At 45.9% G+C, this 20,355-nt stretch overlaps 1 protein-coding gene across 12 annotated transcripts in view; it reads right to left on the bottom strand.

The window, feature by feature from the left end:
• Nucleotides 1-20,355, bottom strand: part of ITPR1 (inositol 1,4,5-trisphosphate receptor type 1) — a 177,296-nt gene that overhangs the window by 68,635 nt on the left and 88,306 nt on the right. For 4 of the 12 annotated variants that reach the window (XM_042799767.1, XM_042799768.1, XM_042799775.1 and 1 more), the window contains 7 exons: nucleotides 18,671-18,697; nucleotides 17,639-17,759; nucleotides 16,812-16,996; nucleotides 15,361-15,509; nucleotides 14,500-14,611; nucleotides 11,073-11,099; nucleotides 735-770 (listed from right to left, as the gene is read on the bottom strand). In XM_042799767.1, coding sequence (XP_042655701.1) covers nucleotides 735-770; nucleotides 11,073-11,099; nucleotides 14,500-14,611; nucleotides 15,361-15,509; nucleotides 16,812-16,996; nucleotides 17,639-17,759; nucleotides 18,671-18,697 — 657 coding nt within the window. The remainder of the gene's footprint in view (nucleotides 1-734; nucleotides 771-11,072; nucleotides 11,100-14,499; nucleotides 14,612-15,360; nucleotides 15,510-16,811; nucleotides 16,997-17,638; nucleotides 17,760-18,670; nucleotides 18,698-20,355) is intronic. The other 8 variants (XM_042799771.1, XM_042799773.1, XM_042799778.1 and 5 more) reach the window with 4 other exon arrangements.

Here is a 20,355-nt window from a genome sequence, read left to right as displayed (position 1 = left end):
CACTGATACAGGACCCAGTTGTACAATCTACCAATGCCATCGTTGGAGGTCCCATTAATTTCAAAAGAATTTGAGCTTTCATAAGTTCTTATGTCTTCATTTCTACAAATAATCTGTTTTATGAGAACTGATGCTGGGGTATCTCATGAAGGAAGCGTGCCTACATGTCCAATTCACTATAGAGCTAGTAACCTTGAAGATGTGAAGTGACCATTAACTCTTTCTCTGGCATTTTAAATGGGACACCTAACTGCTCTGGGATTATGAAGCTTCCACTGTTTTTTTTCTGACACCTCCATTTCCTTGTCAAAGTTTTAAAATACGTGAGACAAAGGGAAAACTAAATTCTGTATTGGGAGCCAGAAAAATTAAGTCTCATTTTGCTAATGCTGGGGGAGTTGAGAGGAGACTTTCCAAACACTGCCTCCCTTAAAAGCTGAAGGGAAATGACTGAAGACTTGTACTACCTCGGACTGGTTAAAACGCTAGTCCTGGGGGTTCCACACTACTTTGTCCAGGAATATAGATTTGGGACTGATTTACATAGTGTCATATATTTTTGGACTATTGTGCTGATGCCGATTAAACCACTTGAACAAATCTACTTTTTTTCCACTGTCTAGCACCACGCAGGAACACACACTTCACAGGGTTTTTACCAACAAGACACTCCACCAGGACTACTTCAAAACACCAATATTTGCCTGTTGTACAAATATAGGTGGGTGACACACCTCTACAGAGCTTTCCGTTTCTGGAGATTGCGGCAGCTAGTTGAAAGTAAAAGGCAAAAAAATTAGTCATTCTTCAACAATCTTTCATCCCAACAGAAATCTAGTGGTCAACACTTAGGGGAAGGGAGCTAGCAAAGCACTTAACTTCAGCTGAATCATCACAAATGAATTACAGATATAATTACCGTTCACACCCTTCCACCCACCCACCACGCGCCTAAAAGGGCTACATTTTGAAAATTTAGCAGGTATCCTTTGAACATCCCAAAGTACTTGGCATGAACACAGAGGCACAAGCAAAAAAAAGCTTCAGCTGCAGGTGCACACAGGCCTGCAGTGCAGAAATGCACTTTTGGGCAGCCCGCTCGGACGCGCACCCGGGATCTGCGATGCGCAGGGGGCGAAGGCAGCACACCCATCCCCAGCGGGGAGGAGGAGGAGGAGGAGGAGGAGGAAGCCAGGGCAGCGTACCACAGAAAGGCAGCAGCCTTACAACGTTCGTTTGAATAAATGCTTTCAGTGGATTCTCATCTATAATTATACTTTTCTTGAGATCAGAGATACATGATACAGCACCAAACACGAGCAATGAAAGAAGAGGCTTAACGGTAACAGCTTTTCAGATTTAAAACGCTGATCATCACATTGAAACAGATGAAGACAAGCAAATTCTATCTAGTAGAGCTTAGACATACAATGGAGACCTAAACATTCAAATGAAACGGCCTGCTTCATAGTGGGTAAATTGATTTAAGTTCTCACGAATAGACACTAAGAAATAAGACGACAACGACACAGTAATACCAAATTAAGTCAGACACTCAGTGTCCGAGCCTGCCCAGAGGACACACGAACTAGACAGACAAATCAAGCATAGGCTGGGAAAGTGACTGCGGTATTTTAACCTAATATCTGCTGCAGCCTAGGAAATGCATGGCAAAAGGAGAGGAAGGACACAAGATCCAGAAATGGAAATACGGAGAGACTCCGCTTCCCAGGCAGGAGCCAGAGGAGCGAGCGCTTCCCCCGCGGTGCTCCGTGGGCAGGGGCTCCTTGGCCAGGAAAAACCCTTCTCCACGCTTCTCCTAATGGACTTTCCTCCTGGCTAACTCACACGGCCTTTGGTACACCGTTTCCTTGCATTGTCACCCCTCTTGAAAACTTGACACGCATGCAAACCGTTTCTCTCCTGGTCCAATAGAAGCGGCGAGTATTTAAGCCACACGGATCAAAAGTTAACAGGAAGAACCTCGTTTATGCAAGAGGAACACGCAGTTCCTGCACAGCCCGCTCTGTACGCCCTTGCTGCTCAGAGGCTGGACACTGGAAAGGCCGTATCAAGTCATGAGGGAGTCTGGGCATGTGGTTCTGATGGCAAACACCGTCTGCATGACTTGCTCCAGAGCAAAGCAAAAAATTCCTCCTTGCTTCAGTAGTCAACAGCAGCAAGGGAATTGTGCGTATCCCCCTCTAAGGGAAGTTTTGTATCTTTCCTTCTAGGGAAGGGGAGACTGAAGCTGGCAGGTCAAGTGGACATGACTGCCACAAGATAACGTACTGGACTTTGGATTCCCAGTGAAAGTTTCCTTATTCGCAGTCATATACCATGACCCCAAATTAGTCAGACATACATGTGCATTTTGGGGCTGAAAACCAGCACAGACGAAGAATCAGCATGAAATTAGTTTGATCTTTCCAACTTAATTGGAGAAGGGAAAAGTACATACTCTAGCTAGCAAATTCTTGTGCCTTCCCACTGAAGCACAGACAGCATGTATAAATAGATCAGCATGTTAGAACCAGCCCTACAAACTCATCTGCAAGCGAAAGCTACTGCCCTTGGCAGTGCTCAGATGGATCATTCCAAATAAGCACGGCCTTCAGCAATCTTTCAGTAAGAATATGAACTCCAAATACTGAAAACTGTTATTCAGTCAAAATTGGTTAAAGCTATAGTCACTGCGCTACACGTTGCATTACCCTGTGTGCTGCAACAGCGAAGCAGCAGCTTGTGCTTTACAAGGAGGATTGAATAGGGTGGGAGAGCAGACTGATGTAGTAATTGTTACGTCTCTTGTGCTTCCATATACCTCAGCTCTCCAGCTAGAAGAAAAGTGAGGGTCGAGGGGACAGAGGCAAGTTAGTGGAATCCTGAACAGCAGCCAGGTGAGCGCCATGGACACAGCGGCCAGCTTTCGAAGGGGAACGTAGTGGGCGGCAGGGTCAGAGAGGAGTACAACATTTTTACTTTTAGCTAGCAGTAGCAAAAGTTTATTTTAACTTGCTGTGTAAAAAAAGAAAAAAAAAAACACAAAAAACCCTCTTCCTTTGAAGTTTCCATTCCCGCAAGGCTGGCAAATAAAGCACTCATCATTAGCCGTAACAGGAGAACTACAATTTCTTTGACCTGTTGGTGACTGTAATGCTTCTAGCATCCATTTCCCCAACACAGACTACGTGTGTTTCCCAGAACGGTCTTTAACTGACTCAACAGTGGATGTATCTACCACAAAAACCACCAAAGCAAGTGACAGCTCAAGTGTGAAGTCATTACATCTCAACTTAGGAGATATGGAAGAGGTTTCAGTCCTTTTCCTTATGGCTTTTGAGGAAGGTATGAAAGTCTTATTTTCATTTGCTTTCAAAATAGCAATCGAGATGAAAGCTGCCTAATCCTTTCTTCCACAGCAAATTCAAACAACTACCACTGTGGATAAAAAAGTGGAAATGGTTTCAGGAAACGCAGAAAGATTTTCATGCAGGTTTAAAACCTCAGGATTGCTTTTCTCAATGTTTTTTTTTAAACTCAGCTATGTGGTAAACATCCAGAAAGCTGAACGCTGAGAAGGTTTCTAATGCATTCAAAAGGCAGGTGGAGATTCCACTTCACATAGACTGGGTCTCCTCCAGATAGTGGCTTCAGCAAAATAGGATGGAAAACATCTCCTATTGTAATGTCAAAAAAGGGTGGGAAATAATCTTATCAGAAAAACCTGTACGTTTGTGTGAGCATGCACATATGAACGCTTTCAAAAACCTGATCCTCTTCTCTTCAGACTCACCGAACTTTGGAATTTTGACAAAATAATGGACAAACCGACACAATTACAAGCACAAACCTCCTCTGCTTAAGGCCATCTCTGAGTACAAAGGACTGAGAGGTGACAAACCTCCGACTGCTTAACTTCCACAGGCTGATGCCATTTTCCAAACTACCACACATCTCCTTTACGTCTTTTTCCAAACATCCCTCTACATCGGATAGGAAGGTGACTAGCTGGTGCAAGGCAAGAGTAAACTGACATCTGTCCTGGAAGGTCTTCAAGATTAACACCGAGCATTTTGAAGAAGCTTAGTCAAACTAAACTGATTTGGCTCAGTGGAGAAGCAATGGCGAGAAACGAGATGCCCTGCGCAGGAAGTTGGGTTAAATCACCGAGCAGTCCCTTCTGGTCCTGAAATCTGTGAATTCAGGAACCGACCCAACTCCGTGCATATGGCATCTAATTATCGGGGTGGCAGGGGGAGCCATTTGGCATAGAGGAGGAAATAAAAACGGGAAAAAAACACAACTACAGAGTCCATCAGCCACGTATCACATTAAGCTTTTGATAGCAAGGTTGCATATCCAGATGTGAAGAACCAGAGTGAAGATATCAGATGTTATTTGGAAACCACTGCCTGCCGCCTCTGCTCTTGCATTACCATCTCCCGTATCAGCTGGAGCTCCAGTGGGACTCCGGCTTAGATCATGTCCTGGAAGCTCCTTCCCACTTTTTGCTCCCTTTTCTGAATTTCTCCTCTTCTCTCTTTAAAAATACAGTCAGGCTAGTTCTTACTCGAATGACACGCAGCAAAGGCACCACCCATTCCTATTCATGACAACAGACGAGCGCAAATTATGGCTCTGTCCTTCATAGCTCTTCAATAACACCAGAAAACTCCACGTCGGTTACCTGTTTGCCAAGTCTCATTTGTAAGGCCAACACTGTTACTTCGTAGAACCAAGAAAAAAATTTGGATAGGAAACTTCTAGCCTCTGCAGATGATATGTAGGTGTTCGTCAAACACACATTTGACTTGCTATGGATAAGTTTCAGGGCAGAGGGGAATAACTGGGAACCAAGAGCACTGAACTGCTTTGACAAACTTCCCACATTATGGTTCACCATTGTAACAGACCCGCATCAAAGCTGCCGAGCGGTGTATTTTTAGTGATGGAAGATCTCACACCTCCATAAATTAAGAGGCAGTGGGAGATGTGGAACAGCACCTTGTCCTGGCACAGGTTCTCCGAGCCGTGCAGCTCTCACACAGAAGACATGCGGGATTTGCGGGGGGCACAGGCAGCCCCCCGCCTCCCACCGGAACACGATGGAGCAGCAACTACGAGCTTACACCCCCGCGCCTCGCTGCTGCCGCACACACCCAGATCAGGGATGTGGCTAAATGGTTTTTTCCCCCCCTCTTATCTCAGTGAATTTGCAGAGACTTTGTGCACTGCCAGACAATGAGGTGGGAAATCTGGTGGAAGGGCTGTTAGTGCCTGCACCGAAAGGTCACCGAGATCTGCCTACAGGAATGCCTTCTCTTATTTTCCAGAGTTTTCAGTTGGGAAAGCGTGTTTTACTTGGGCTGGGGCTTTCCTGGAGTCACAAACCTCAGTCCCTAATACACCAAAGACCTTCAATGGGAGTGCAATCACTTGCTTCTTTTTAAATCCCCCATCTTGCAGGTCTTTTACAATAACTTAATGTAGTAAGAACTACCTTCACTACACATTTTACATTAGCAGTTTAAATTAACTGGTAAGATGGTATAACTATTTTTTTTTTTTTTTTTTTGGTTAGAATTAGCTGTAAGAAATGTTCCAGTCTCCGTTTCCAAAGAGCTCACCAATTCCAGTTCATGCAACAAAAACAGTCCAAAGATTGCAGGATTTCTGAAGGAAAAAAAATATAAGGCAGCCCACAAAAATTTATGAGCGCCTGCATTTCCTCTGCTTGAGACATAACAAGTGAAGCACTGTCTAAGTGCAAAATACACAAGAGAAATGACTGTGGATTAAGCACTCTCTGCAAGCAAAGTAATTTGTGAGTGCAATTCTCCAGCACTTAAGAGGTTAATACATTTTCCAATTCCAATCAGAAGATGCATCAAATAGCACATATGTTGCACCTTACTCAGCCACCGTTGTTTTAGTTTATCAATGATAAAGAGCACTGAGAAGGTTAAATTCAGTCAAGCCCTTTGAACCAGGATTTTCAGTTCCCTTTTCACCTACTCGAAACCTGAAGACCAAAGTGAAGAGGTGAAAAGCAAAAAACCCCAAAACTATATTGAGTGGGTCTGCAGGTGTGTATTTTGCTGGATGCCGTTTTATCAGCTGCAATAAAGAAGTGTCATTCCTGAATAAAAATAGAAAAACCCCACCACTACCAACAACAACAACAAAAAAAAAAACCCTGGGGTTTTACTTAATTCAGTTTAACTTCAAATCCTAAAAAGGACTAAATAATTACACAGGAAACTCCGGGTGCTTATAGAGTTCATTTTGGTGTTTGCTGGCCCCTGCCCCAGCCCTGCAGGGCAGGGGGAAGCAGCAGAGCACCCCATCTTCACCCTGCAAAATAAAATACAGATTGAATGGACCGGTGGTCACGGGAAGCAGCAGCAGCCCCACGGGCACGGCCGCCCCGCGGTGACTGTAAACATCTCCACGGCATTTATTGGCAATTACTGCTGAAGGTCACACATCAGCAGCGGGCCTAAATTCCAGGAAAAAAAGCTGTTGTTATGTAACTGCTGCCTGAATGTTGGCAGGTGCCCAGCGGAGCAGCTCACTGCAATGTGGCTGGGAGGGGGGGGATAAAAAGGAAAAAAAAAAAAAAAAAACAAAAAAACAAAAAACCAAAAAAACCCAAAACAACAAACCAAAAAAAAACCAACCCAAACCCACAAAACTAGGACATCTCTCAGCCACATTCAGCATCCTGAGCATGCCACCTGCAGGTCAGCACTGACACTTCTCTCCATAAAATATTAATGTGTTTCTCTAGGACGTAGGCGATATAGTGCCCAAGGCTCGCACTGCAGGTGAAAAGTGGGCCACCGTGTCCCCAAAAACCTCTCTGGAGTGAGAAGAGTGGATGGGAACGTCACGTTGCAAACCGAAATGCCTCAGTGGGGAGGGAGCTGTGCTCCCCGAGCTGTCCTGGACAACTGGGAACCCACAGCGGAGCTCACCATCTCGAGTTGTGAAACACCATAAAAATCTGCATTTCTATCATGCCTTGACTTCTGAGTGGGTTGAGGATTGAATTCAAAGTAAATTAAGCTCTTGTGTCTAATTACAAGCAGAGTTTGGTTAGCACTGTTGTGCGAAGATTCGCATTTGATGGCACTCAAGAAGAGTTTACCTTGGTCCTGAACCTCTTCTCCAAGAGACCAGCATAGTCAACAGCTCCGTCAAGAGCAGGATTCGAGCAGTTCCAGCCCAGAACGGAGTCCATCAAGAGAGACTCAACCCAAGGGCTTTTACAGACAGTGCCCTGCCTCGGGAGCTTCTACTTTCTTCATTGCTCGAGACACTGCACAGAGCCAACGGTAAGACCACCCTCTTCAGCTCGAGTCAGACCCCTTCAGCTCCCAACGCCCGCCTGACGCTCCAGGAGAGCCCATGGAGCCAGAAGAACAGAAGCCCCGGTGCAAATCAAAAGACAAGCTCTGAGGCAACCGCTCCTCAAAATCAGGACAAAACCCAACACAACCATGTTGCAAGTAAGGTGCAAATGAGGTACAAAACGGTTTACAGTTGCCGACGGTTTTGGTTGTCTATCAAAACAAATTGCGCTCTTCATTCATCTTTCAAGATACCTTTTCTGCTCTTTATTTTAATATTGGTCTTATGCAGCCCCGATCCCAAAGGTCTGCACACTTTTACAAGTTCTCAGCAACCTAAATGTTTTTCAAATACTGCAAGATGACTCTCATTCTTAGTGTATCCTAATTTCCGTCCCCAGAAGAAAAACCTTTTACACGAATCCTGCCACAACAGCGGATGCTGCAGGGTTCAAAAAACCATCTACAAGAGCTTAAAGATGCTATCGCCGTATTTCTGCCAGACCAGACCATGGTCCTCAGACTACAGTAACACATGTTGAAAAAAAGACACCACGCTACTCTGCTTCTCTTCAGAAAACTTTCCAACGAAAAGGGAATTCCAGATAAATCCCTCGATAGAAAGCACATAAGCTAGGCCAACAGCATTAAACCGTATTCCCCACCTCCGCTCCCACAACCCTTCTCCAGCACTGCAAATACTCCAGCAACCCCCGGGGCTCTGCCAGGCATTTGGGGGGGGGGAGCAGGGGAGGAGGTGCTGACCTCGCGCTCAGGTCACAGCCTTCACCAGCCTTCCTCTTCTGCCGGGGATTTCCTACCACCGAGGTAAATTCCAGCATTATTCACCCAGTTGAAAGGGCACTCCCTTTCTTCGCTCACAGAAACGTTAAGGGGGACTGCAAAGTCTATTTTCTATCATCGCTTTCAGTAACAAATGCATGGACCTCCCCACATTTTTAGTATCTTTCCTTATTTGGATCCACTGCTCACTGAAATCACACTGCAGTAAGCAATTAAGTTCTATAAATCAACCTATGTACACCATCACATAAATACTATGAAATCATGCCGTAAGACAGTTCCTTTAATAGAGTTTTACCCTGAGGAAATAAGGAGCATTTCAGCTTATCAGAAAAACTCAGTTGTGCATAGTTTGACAAAAAAAGAAGTTAATAATTTTACTAATAATGAAGATTGTTTTATTCTTTGCCTTAAATGTTTAGTTTCCAGGGTTGATGAGGAAGGGGGGGGGGGAACTGAAGGAAACCCCAGGATTTCCTTTGAGACTTACAGAGGTTCAAGCCCTGTCCAGATCCCTTTCTAGAAGCAGCCAGTGCTCGTTGCCGATGGTTATACACACACCTACTCCCTCCACACAGTTGCTGCGTCGAGGAGCAATGAAGTTCCTCCTTTGCAGCCTCCAGACCAAATCCTAAATTGCTCTGCACGCTCTGGCTGATTTATGGCAGGCAAAGACAGCACATTACAGCCAAAAACTGAAGGGGAAAGTGTTTCGTATTATGATTTAATTTGCAATTAAACAATTCAAGTTTCTTTCTGAAGTTTCTCCAAGACAAAATTGTATACGTATGTGCTATCCCGAGAAGCTGTAGCACCACATAATCTGAGGGGCCTAGCGCCTGACGGAAGCATTCCTGTGCTACAGATTAATTTTTCAGAAACAGAACATGCTGCCGGTACGTACTCCCCAGGTAAGGGGGGGGAGAGGAATAAAAATCAATCTTGGTTTATAAAAAAGAGAAAGAGGAAAATAATTACACCAGAGGTTAGACACCACAGCACCTTCTATAACTGTGTAATACTGGAAGCTTGGCGCGAAGCTCCGAGACGCACCGGAGACGGCTCCTACTAGCACAGGTCAGAGGTGATGACTGGGCAGTAAATGGACTCGTGCCACCAAAACCACGGTCCTTCAGACCAAAATCAGGCCCACCGACACCCCACCCGCCGGGTGCCTGCTGCGCACGTTAACGGGCAGGGCACGCCAAGAGGAGAAAACGTCCACCGACCGACAGAAGGGTGGAGACTCCGAGCAGCCCCGGGTGAGGATCTTCTGATAAAGAGCTTTTTGTCGAAGCTGAAACCGGTGAAATTTTATTTCAGCAAAGGACCTCAGACCCCGGCCGGACCTTCTGCTCCAGCCTGGAGAGGGGACCTCAGCGCAGGCCGGGATGAGGGCGATGGCACTGACCTGCGGCACAGCGGGGGCCTGAGCATCCCAACCGGAGCCTAGGTTAAAACCAACCCCAAAAAAGCCACAGCTCGGGTTGGTTCCTGTGAGGAATCCTGCTCCTTCCCTCCCCTAAAAGCCCTGCTGAACAGAAAAGACCCTCCAACCCAGCCCTGGGCAATGGGTACAGTTTTTGGTCTCCTTTCGTGACAAACAATCCGGATTTCAAATCTGTTTCAACAGGCAAGGTCCCCAAATATTATTTGGGTTTCAGACGGCAGTTTACCCACTGAATTCAGCTGACCAACACCAAAATTAACAAGTTGTACACAAAACAATTTATGGCATATTTCATTACCTATTGAATAAAGTGCAGTAACATGTTAAGCATTTTAAGTGGTTGAATTTTGTTCCAAATAAAAGGTTGGCTTGGGAGAGAACGCAGGAAGCAAAGCACAGAGAGGAAAATATTTCTTTCTTTCCTTGGTATTTCAGTAAAATAAGGTGCCAGTCAATCACTTTCTCAGTATTATACATTTATGCAAAAAGAATCTCAAATTTAGTGCCCACACGTGGGTTTTTTTGAGCTGGATGAGGAAGTTGCAGCAGCAGAGACAGCTCATCTCCCTCCCTCCACCCCGCGCGCCGGTGCCTCAACCAGACACACTGCTTTTATAAAAGTCCTTAGAAAGCTTAATTTCAGTTAAACTGAAAGTTCTCACTCAAATACGGCTTTTCCGCCCGTAAAACGGCTACACGCTGCACAAACACAGCCCGGGCTGTCACCCTGCCAACTGAGCGCGTGTTTTTAATGGTAGGACGATTTCTTTTCACGCAGAAGTCGCTTCAGAAGTCGGTCACTTCCACAGGGTTACACCGCAGCGCTTTCACAACGCGCCCGAGCCCTTCCCGTGCCCTCACGCCCCAAACCTTGACCAAGGAGCACGAGGAAGGGCAGCGAGATGCCGCGACCGACGGCGGGACCGTCACCTTTCTCGGTAAAAGCCAGCGATCCCGTTTCCACAAGACCCAGAGCCCTGGGATGCAGGAATGGCTCTCGCTAGTCGAGACCCCTCCCTCGTTTTTTTCCTCCAGCTGGCTTTGGGCAGGTTTCTTCCAACCACTGCGAACACCGTTAAACCTCAGGATTTAGTTCTGCTCAAAGAGCCTGTTCACCGGCAGCGCGGTTATCCCGGCTCAATGCTAAATGTTTTAATGGTGTTTGCAGCAGCTGATGCTCCAAAAGGACTCAGATCTGGTCCTGAACTTCTTTGGACCTACTACGGCACCAGACTGCCAGAAGCTAGAACTGCATTTGGACTAATACTCCAAGTAACGACATGTGGAATTAGTTATGGTAACTATTCCCAGCGCAGACACATGGCAGACTGAGAACTAATTCACTGACACAGGCATACAGATCGGAAAGCTCGGTGCTAAAGAGACAACAGGACAGGTCACAGAGCTACTCGTAAAACAAACACCATAGAAACAACACTGTAGAAAGTAAATAAAATTAAAACCTCAGCATTATCCAATTCAATGGTGATCTGCCGGAAAAGAAAGAAGGGGAAGAGTTGAAAGCAAGCGTTAGTAAGATAAATGACAAATTCATTTCACGTTAGGATCTTATAAATCATTGAACACATTAATGCTGCGACCCAACACGGTGAGTATTTTACATTGGCAAGCGGCGGGATGCGGTGGGTTAGGGAACCGAGGCGGCTGGGAGCGCTGGAGGCAGGATGTGCCCCGCGCTTTGTTCCCGTGCCAAGTGACAAACCGCGCGGGGCCGGCCGACCCAGAGCCAAGAACTTCACCCTTGGGCATCCGAGCCGTGGGCAGCGCGAGCGGCGAGCAGCAGGAGGCGTGCAGAGGCTGGATTGCCAGTTTGGGAAGAGAAATGAAGTTTGGAGAGAAAGAAAAAAAAAAAAAAAAAAAAAAAGAAAAATCTAAGTCCTGCAGAACTGAGGCTAATCGTCTGGTAGGCACCCAGGAAGACGCGTATGAATGACATGTTTCAGCAAAGTAAAAAACTTGGGTCTAGCCTACACTGTCAATGTAGTCAAGTTTTCTCCCTATTAAATATACCACAGTATGCTACCCATCACTGCGCGAACCTGAGCGCGTGCCAAGATGAGGAGTCTTTAGCAATATGTAAAACTTCGAGCCTTCCCACAAGCTTCTGTACATCTGTGTTCCCACCAGGGATTTTGCATGCTGCGGAGGAATCCCAGCTGTTTAATGAAGGCCTTGGCTAATGGGAGCGGCCAACGCTGCCTTCTCGTGACCTCTCCCACCTACAAAAGGGACAAGCGCACGGGCCAGGAGGGTGCGGCTTTTTTATTGTTCGTGCCGGAAGATCGAGCGTGAGAGGAAGAGCGCTATCTTTTTATAAATCGGGTCGTTCCAGCGAGCACCACATGGTATTACAGCAGAAATCACAGGCTGTGCCAAAACTTCCACGGCACTCTGCTGCTGAGCACTACTTTGAAGTGACTGCTGTCAGTTCTGTGAGCATCTGACCTACAAGCAATACTGCTTGCACGATCAATGTGCGGGTCACAAGAAGTTGTTCTGCCACCTTTATGTATGTAAGGACTCCTGTATTTAGAATGGGTGCCTAAACTCTGCCCTCCCCCTTTTTTTTTTTTTTTTTTTAAAAAAAATACTCCACAATGATTTTAAAAACAAAAGGTATTGCCTTCTAAGTGGTGACTAAATACAGTTATGTGAGTCACAAGGGAGAATAAATACGATTGCACTTCTCACAGCCAGACAGTAAAAGCTGTTCTACTACTACTAGCAGTCTATCCGTAAGCAATCAGCCGCTTTTTCATATTGGGAAATCCACTTCACAGGCAAGCATATTCTTATCTTGCATTATGTAACTCAGCCACTGTTTCAGAAATCAATTTATTTTCTACACACTTGGAAGATTTTTAGAATCTTGTGGGGTTCTCCATGCTCTGAATGGTGCAAGTTTTGTTAACTGTATCTTCTAGAAATGCTGCTTCACCTGAGTCGGCCGATTGAAATTTCAGGAACTCCTGTAAGTGAATTTCCATTTCGAAAAATCTGGGTGGCATATTGCATTTGAAAGAAAAAAAACCTCCGAGCTCTCCTTTGGGTTTTGTGGGTATATAGCATAGATGGTGTGTATCACCCACCCTTTCTCTTTTATCAGGTGACTTTGGACAGTCTCTCTTGGCTGTTTTTAACAGGAGAACATACACTGATGTGCTAAGTGTAAAACTACATCTATGATTACACTTCAGTTTTTTCCATCCCCAGCATGGGGCAACAGAAAATATCAGCGCCCTACACTCCTTGAAGAGGATGACCTAACCCCAATCCCTCTTGCAGGAGCAGACTAAATTCTGCAGGCTACAACCAGTCCCCTTCCAGATCAGACTTGCACTGTATCTCTTCGTAAAGGAGCTCGAGGAGAGGTCAGAAGGTCCCCACGGGGCTTCGTTTTGTGCTGTTAGGATCCAGCCCGTGACACTGCTGCTTCAGCAGAGAAGGACCATGTGCCGAAAGTTAAGTCGAAACCTGCAGTTGCTGCCCTTCCCTACCTCCCCTGCTCTGCCCACATATATATATATATATATATATATATATATATTAATTATACACGTGCTGCTTGTTTGCAGGTGATTGGGGCACCCCGCCAAACTCAAGGCGTTGATTTAAAACTGCAGTTACTGCAAAGTGCAGGGGGAAAAAAAAAAAAAAAAAAAAAAAAAAAAAATCCCCAGGTAGGAGTGGAGGTCTAGAGCAAAGCAGGAGCCGGGAGGTGGGCTGGACCTCAGGGCCCAGAGGGAGCAGCAGGATGAGCGTTCCCTGGCAGGGCAGGGAGCGCAGCGCCCGTCCCCACCCTCGGGGCCTTTCCCTAAGAGTTTCCCAGGCCTTGTCACTGAGGGTGCTGCTGGGTGCTGGGTGCTGGGTGCGCCGGCCCACACGTGTGCACGTGCACACCCACCCCCCCAACCGCCCTCCTGCCTGTCCTGGGTGGCCTGGTGACAGGGCGCTCCGCTCCCGCGTCCTCCTCGCTTCCCCCCCCCCCCCCCCCGGGGCATTTGATGAGACTGACCTCTGAAGTTTTCACCTTTTCTGTGCTGCGACTCTACCGCTACGCAACGACTTGAAACCCTGCTGCAAGGGAGAACTGGCCACCGTCTGCTCCCGGGCACGGACTCCCCCGGCGCAGCGGGCAGCCTCCCGCACCGCGGCTTCCCCCAGTCCCAGCTGCTCCCCAAGGCGGTGGGGTGGCAAGATGTGCTGCTCAGCACACCGAGCCCGCCGCACGGCAACAACCCCGGCTGCTTCCAAACGCACGAGATACCTTAGACTAGGATTTGGAGACTGGCTGCAGGCATGCCTAGAGACACAAACATACGGGCGTATACACACTCCTCTGATGCAAAGAGACAAGAGGTCTGGTACCTGCAGAAAAACCTTCTTCTTAACAAGACAAAGCAGTTGTGTGTAGGAAAGGGAAAGGAAAAAAAAAAAATCACATGGGTGGGTATACAGACAGTTCCCATCTGTAATTCACAACAAGATGATGACTCGGATACAAATCGAAATTAAACTACAAAATATCCTCTTGTTGCAAGGTTATGTGACTGATGAAGAGTCACCTAGACCCAGAGAGCAGAAAAAGGAGTTATAATCTTCATAAAAAGGTAACAAAATCAGGTATTTTTACAGTGCCAGCAACTGCAGGAATTAGACTTAAACTTGCAAGCCTAAAGTAGAAAAGCAACAGAAACAGGCTTACCTTTCAAATGATATTTGAAGTTATTAGTTGACTAAAAATGTTTTGTTCCTGATCCAGAAGTGCTTACACATACAAAACACAGCTTGAAAGAGCGAGAATTTTATCTTCCTTTACTGAGTAAAGACAGCGTTTAACACAGAATGATGAACTGAAAATTACATTACCTTTTCTCCATAGCCTCTATCTTTGGTCATCATTTCCCTGAGCGTCTGTAATACTTTAATACACAGTTTCTCCTCATTCTCCTCTAGCAGCTGTTTAGTATGCTTTATTAACCTGGAAATAACCAATCAATCACAGCTCATTTTAGTACTAATATTCTAAAAATGGGGTAAGATATATGTGGCTATCTTAATTGGCTCAAGCTGAAAACAAGCTTTATTATCACAGCATTATACAACCATCCTGGGAGCATTCTCTCTAGAGCAACATTTACCCAGCTACCCCGGGCTTCGGGGAAGCTGTGAAAGTAACTGCGTCCCCCCTGGCAGGAGGGCAACCAAATAACACCCTCCAACTACAGGCAGAAAGGAGTCACGGGAAGGGGCAGGGGGATTTAGGGCTTGCTGGTCCTCCAGAACAAACACTTAACAGTAAAAAAGGAAACTATTCCACATACTACTTTGTTAAAAAACACACTGAGAGGCCTGGATAGTGCAATTAGAAATCCATCCAAGCCCGGATTTGTTTGCACAGATAGCTCAAAATTTTTTTACTCATTTTTACTACTGTTCACGACACTTGTATCCTGTAACAAACAGACATTTTTAAGCATTAGCTGTGAGAGCCTATCCGTCTTTCCCCAACCTTCAAGAGCTTTTTTTTTTTTTTTTTAAAAAAATCCCTCCAAGGACAAAATGTATTTACCATAGCATGAAATAGCATGCTTTACAAGTACTTCAAAGTATATCAAGTATTTACAAAGCTGGACAAGAGGGTATCGTTCCATTGGGCATGGGAAAATTGGGAAAAAGCAAAACGTTAACAAAACTCCTCCTAACAAGCCAGACTTCAAGGCAACTCACTTGCAAATGAATCCTCCACTTTCACATTTCCTCCTCGCATCCGTGTTCTCCGGGAAGAGCAGTTCAGGCCTGTGAAGCACGTCCACCAGTACTGACAACTCCGCCTGGACGAGAGGACGGAGGCGATCCTCTAAAGCCGATACTATGTCCTAGAATAGAACCACAACAGCATTTTAAAGAAACATTAAATACATACACGTTTATAGGAAATTAATTTTACAAGCTGCGTAAGAGAGACAGGACAGTTAGGTCCATCCTGCCTGGAGAGATTAAAGATCTCAGAGTTTGGTCAGATAAGATTTGCAGTTTTATTGCTTAATAGTTGCCTTGACAAGGAAGCCCTGATTTCCAGCAGTCGCCCAGATTACTTAGTTCTGCCCTCCTTCCCCACCTTCGTAGCTGCTCTTGTTGATATAGGAGAAGGAAAAATGCAGATTCGTAGCTGCATCGAACCTTTGTGATAAAGATCAGGCTATTTATGCTTACATGAACTGACAAAGAATTACTACTGTTAAGATTACACAAAATAAAATTATTCCCCTTTCCCCTGATGTCTGGAAACCACATTTATCCTAATAGTTAAACAAACAGCAAATACCGAGATAGCTATAAAGCCAGAGAGGAAGTTTAATCAAATTGAAAGGGACAAACAGGCAGGAACGGATAAAAAGAGAGAAGCTATTTCCCTAAGAACAAGTTGGGCAGTGTTTTTGCATTACGTAATGTAAGTTTACATAAAGTTAGTTAGAACTGTTTGCCAAAAGAAGCTTTTGACCAGAGTATGGATCTTCAAAGCATAAAGGCATCATCCAAGATGATGAATTTGATCTGGTACAAAAAAGGCCTTATTGTGCAGATCTGAACAGAGAATATAGCAGTAACGCACCAACCCTCATTTCTAACAGGATGCATTACGTTTACTCTTTTCAGCAAAACCAGTATGGGAATGCACACGCGCCGTTTCATCAGGGAATGACCGGGGCTGCAACGGGTTCACAAGGAACCCACACGCCTCCGTCTCAAGCTCTGCAGTGGGTTCCAGGCAGGGCTCGGGCACCTTCCGTTGTACTGAGTGTTTTGGTACACAAAAAGCAAGAGCACTGGAGGAGTCTGGAAGGCTGTGATGATGGAAAAGTCCTCTCTTATCAAAGAAATATTACTAACGGTGGAACAAGAATACTTCAAGTTCCGCTAGCTTCAAATACCAACATCTCCTGGGACGAGTACCTCTGTACCCATCGGCCGTGCACGTTCAATTACCTCTCTTGATACAACAGTTTATATTTGAATTTATATACAATATCTGAGTACTGGTACATTCAGCGACTTGATTACCATGTGGCATTTGGACTAGTTAGTCCCCAAACGTCTTTCTACTTAGTAAATTCCTCCCTTCGTGTAGGCGTGCAACTAAGTGCTCAGCAGAGGAGGAAGGGGTGCTGTGTAGTCACCTGTAATCTTTCAATTATGTTTCGATAATCCCTGGAGGCAGCGAGCACCGAATCTCTGCGGGCAGCATTCCTTGCAGTCATTCGCCAGTTCATCGCCGTCTTCTGCACAATGTTATGAGATTTCAGGAAGAGATTGTTGACCTGACTGTCCAAGTCCACAGGAATTGCAATTGCTCGGCTTTTTGCTGCAACAAGCAAGAGTTAGTAAGAACCGAGTCCTTCAGCCCGTGTGTATATCACAGCCAACGCAAGAACAAAGACAACCCCTACTTGCAATTCCTTCTACAATCTCCTTCGTGTGCATTTTGAACACTGCAACGCTCAGGCCCTGTGTGAGGGGTCACACCTCTGCGTAGCGTAATGTTTAAAGGCTTTCACACCTCCGAGCTGTTTACTGCCTTTACAATGTGGGAGTAGGAATCTGTCCTTACACACACACTCCCAGCACCTCATGCTAACGCACGTGTACAACTACCCAACAGATTTTGGCCTCATATCCAGTACAAATTACTCTTCTTGCTACTGAGAGCGGAGCAAATTACTGGGAGGAGTGGCATAAAAATATTTCCCTGCTCCAGATCAACAGGACAGCAGTTTTGAGGTTAAATGGAGAAAGCACTTCAGGTTACAGTGACAACACCATTTGCTCAACCATGACAATGTATCAACAAAACTCTGGCTTTGTACTACGCCCCGGCTCCGAGTTACCTGCGAGTGGCACCTGTGGGAAGCAAACTGCACTTTCTCTTTGGAAGGATGACACGTAAGAAGCAAGTTCTGGACGACCGCGTTTGCAGCACTTAGTTCTAATGGCATCCATTTCTTACCTACATCTGAGAGGACCCGAATGCAGCTCTCCACCGATGCCTTTTGGCTCGGCATGAGCCAGTTGCAATGGTACACTCTGAACACGCCTTGCAGCAACTGTACAAACACAGGTTGGCGAGTCTAGAAGGCAAGGTTAAAGAAAAATCAAACTCTTGATGCCATACCGAGACGCGTCGGCATCACCACGAGGTAAGAGCAGCTACCAGCTTAAGCCACGACTCTCTGCACACCAGCCATTTCTAACTGGTCTGCATCCACTTGTTAGGCAACCTCATGCTGGAGACAGCATATCTACCCCACGATCAACAACTGGATGGAAAGGGTGGGAACCAACCGTGGAAGGGAAATATTAAATAGATAGCTTCTAAAGCAGAAAGTCTCAGTAATTGAAGCTTGACTAAGCAAAGGAAATGAGCAGTCGTCTTCATCTGTTTCATCAGAGTTATCAGCAAAGCTGGCATCCAGAGATGCTTCTTCTAGCATTGACCAGTAGCTGACTCAAGAGTCCACGGGTAAATGGGACTTTGCTCTTGGCTAAACGACAGCACAGCTCCAGAGTTGAAAACTCATCATTTTGTGTATTATTAGCTGGTACCTAATTTACTGAAGAAACCAGCTGCGTGTTTGTTACTTTGAACACAGGTAGTAGTTAGTGGTAAACACTACAGCTGCTATGGATCAGCCAGAATCAAGGCGTGGGTTTTAGCCCTGTATTTCACAAGGTGATCTACCACCCTAGATAGGCGAGCTACTCCAACACACACATGCCCACGAGCTCTGTTCTTTCATCTTTGCAACATCCCAACAGCAGTGACCAAAATTCCCTGCTTGGCGTTGTACGGTAATTACTTAGTAGAACAATTTCTTTTACCTGTAGAGAAAGGAATATTTTAAGACTTTCAAATGAAGCTGTGTTGAAAGGGAATACTCCGTGTCCCTGTGCCTACTAGCTATGTAATGTTTCTATCAGCTACGTGAACTACACCACAGTGCAAAGCCCACAGGACTTAGGATCTAGTGAAAAAAAATACCTCTTTTATTCTGGTCAAGATTAATGCCTGTTTGTAAGAAAAAAGTAGAGTTAGATGAAAAAGCCAAATCTATCAAATAATTACAACTATTAGAGTAATTGATCAAATAATACCATTATGAAACATACAAAAGGAGACTCAAAAATCAAGAACCAAAAATTACGGAGAGGCAAATACCTATTATCCTTTCTAGAAATAAGCCAAGCACCAAAAACACAACAGACAATAGTATTCTCCAAGGGCACTGAAAATAGCTGCACTTTTGGATTTATGCCACCCACATATTCCTTTCAGTCCATGTTTAAAGACTTTTTCGGTCTTAAAAAGCTTCAAAGACATTTCATTTGCTTAAACGAGGTCAATAAATCAAGTAAGAAATTTACTCCATGTTCCACATGTCTCCAAAGACACTCGTGCAGGAAATGCTTGGGCAGGAGCACCCTTAGGAGGCAAACAGGCTAAACAGTACTTGTTAAAGAGGAAAAGTTTTGGACAGCTGTTCTTTGAAAAGACTTATTTATGTTCTCCTAATTTAATGTTATTTGAACTGCATGACAAAGGTACAAGGTGTTCCTTGAACAAGCAAGGCCGGTCCTGACTCAAAGGAGGTACAACTTCAGTTGAACAAGCCACAACATGAACGAGCACGAGAAAAGAAGAGCCTCGCATGGGAAGGAACGAGACGACAAGGTGCAGCAGGAAGGACGGGGAGTGACTGAATCCGAAGGGAACGTGAAGGAGAGGGGGAACCGTCCCTCAGCCGCGGAGAGCGCGGCGCCGGGCCGGGGAGCAGCGGCGGCCGGCTGCCCTGCACCACCTCCGAGGGGGGGAGAGGTCCCACCCGGAGGGGGGATGCACAGCACCTGGGTGGGCAACGGGCTGCGCTCCTCAGACAGGAGAGCCCCCACGTGCAGGCAGGAGTCCCGACAGGCAGAAAAGGGGAAAGAAACAGAGCATTTCTCTTTGGGACGTAGAGGAAAGACGAGTCTAGGCTAAGACAGAAAACACAGAGATACCAACTGAGATGGTAAAAGGGAGTGAAATAAGTTACTTTGTCCTGCTAGACCGAGGGAGGGATTGAGCAACTAAAGAAAAACTGCATACATAAACCCAACATTCCTAAATCACGCTGGTAAGGAAGTGTATTCAAGCGCTCTACACTCAGAGGTGACAAAAGCACAACAGCCAGGGTATACGGTGCAGAGGGAAAAGAGAAGGGCAGAGCCCCGGGGGACAAGGTCAACTCGATCTCAATTTCTCATTTCTTTTAATGAAGGTTTCACAAACTAGCATGGAGGCCGACACCGCAATAGCGGCTGACACGTTGAGGTCACACGAGGAGCAAATCAGCTGCTGGACTGCTCAGACGTGCGTGAGTTCAATGAAGCCGCTGAGGCAGCTCTCTGCACCCTCACAGACAATTTAAGAGTATTTGAGCCCATCTCAAACACAGCTCCGCTGCTTCCAGTGCCACTATGGCCTTTCTCTGAGCACACAGGGCTGTCTAAGCCTAAGAGAGGCAGAGCTGTGTCGAACGCTAAGCAGTTGGTAGATCAGGCTGGCCGGTGGTCGCCCAGACACAGGTTGAGCGTGGCACGTCCTGACTCAAGGAGGGCAGAGATCAAGACATTAAGTAAGGCAAAAGCAGGCACATCAGTGTTCATCCTGAGCAGAAAGAAGTCTTC

Source organism: Tyto alba, unplaced genomic scaffold (assembly GCF_018691265.1).
Source record: "Tyto alba isolate M040663 unplaced genomic scaffold, T.alba_DEE_v4.0 Super-Scaffold_3, whole genome shotgun sequence".
NCBI lineage: Eukaryota > Metazoa > Chordata > Aves > Strigiformes > Tytonidae > Tyto > Tyto alba.
This window is presented reverse-complemented; position numbering and strand designations above follow the sequence as displayed.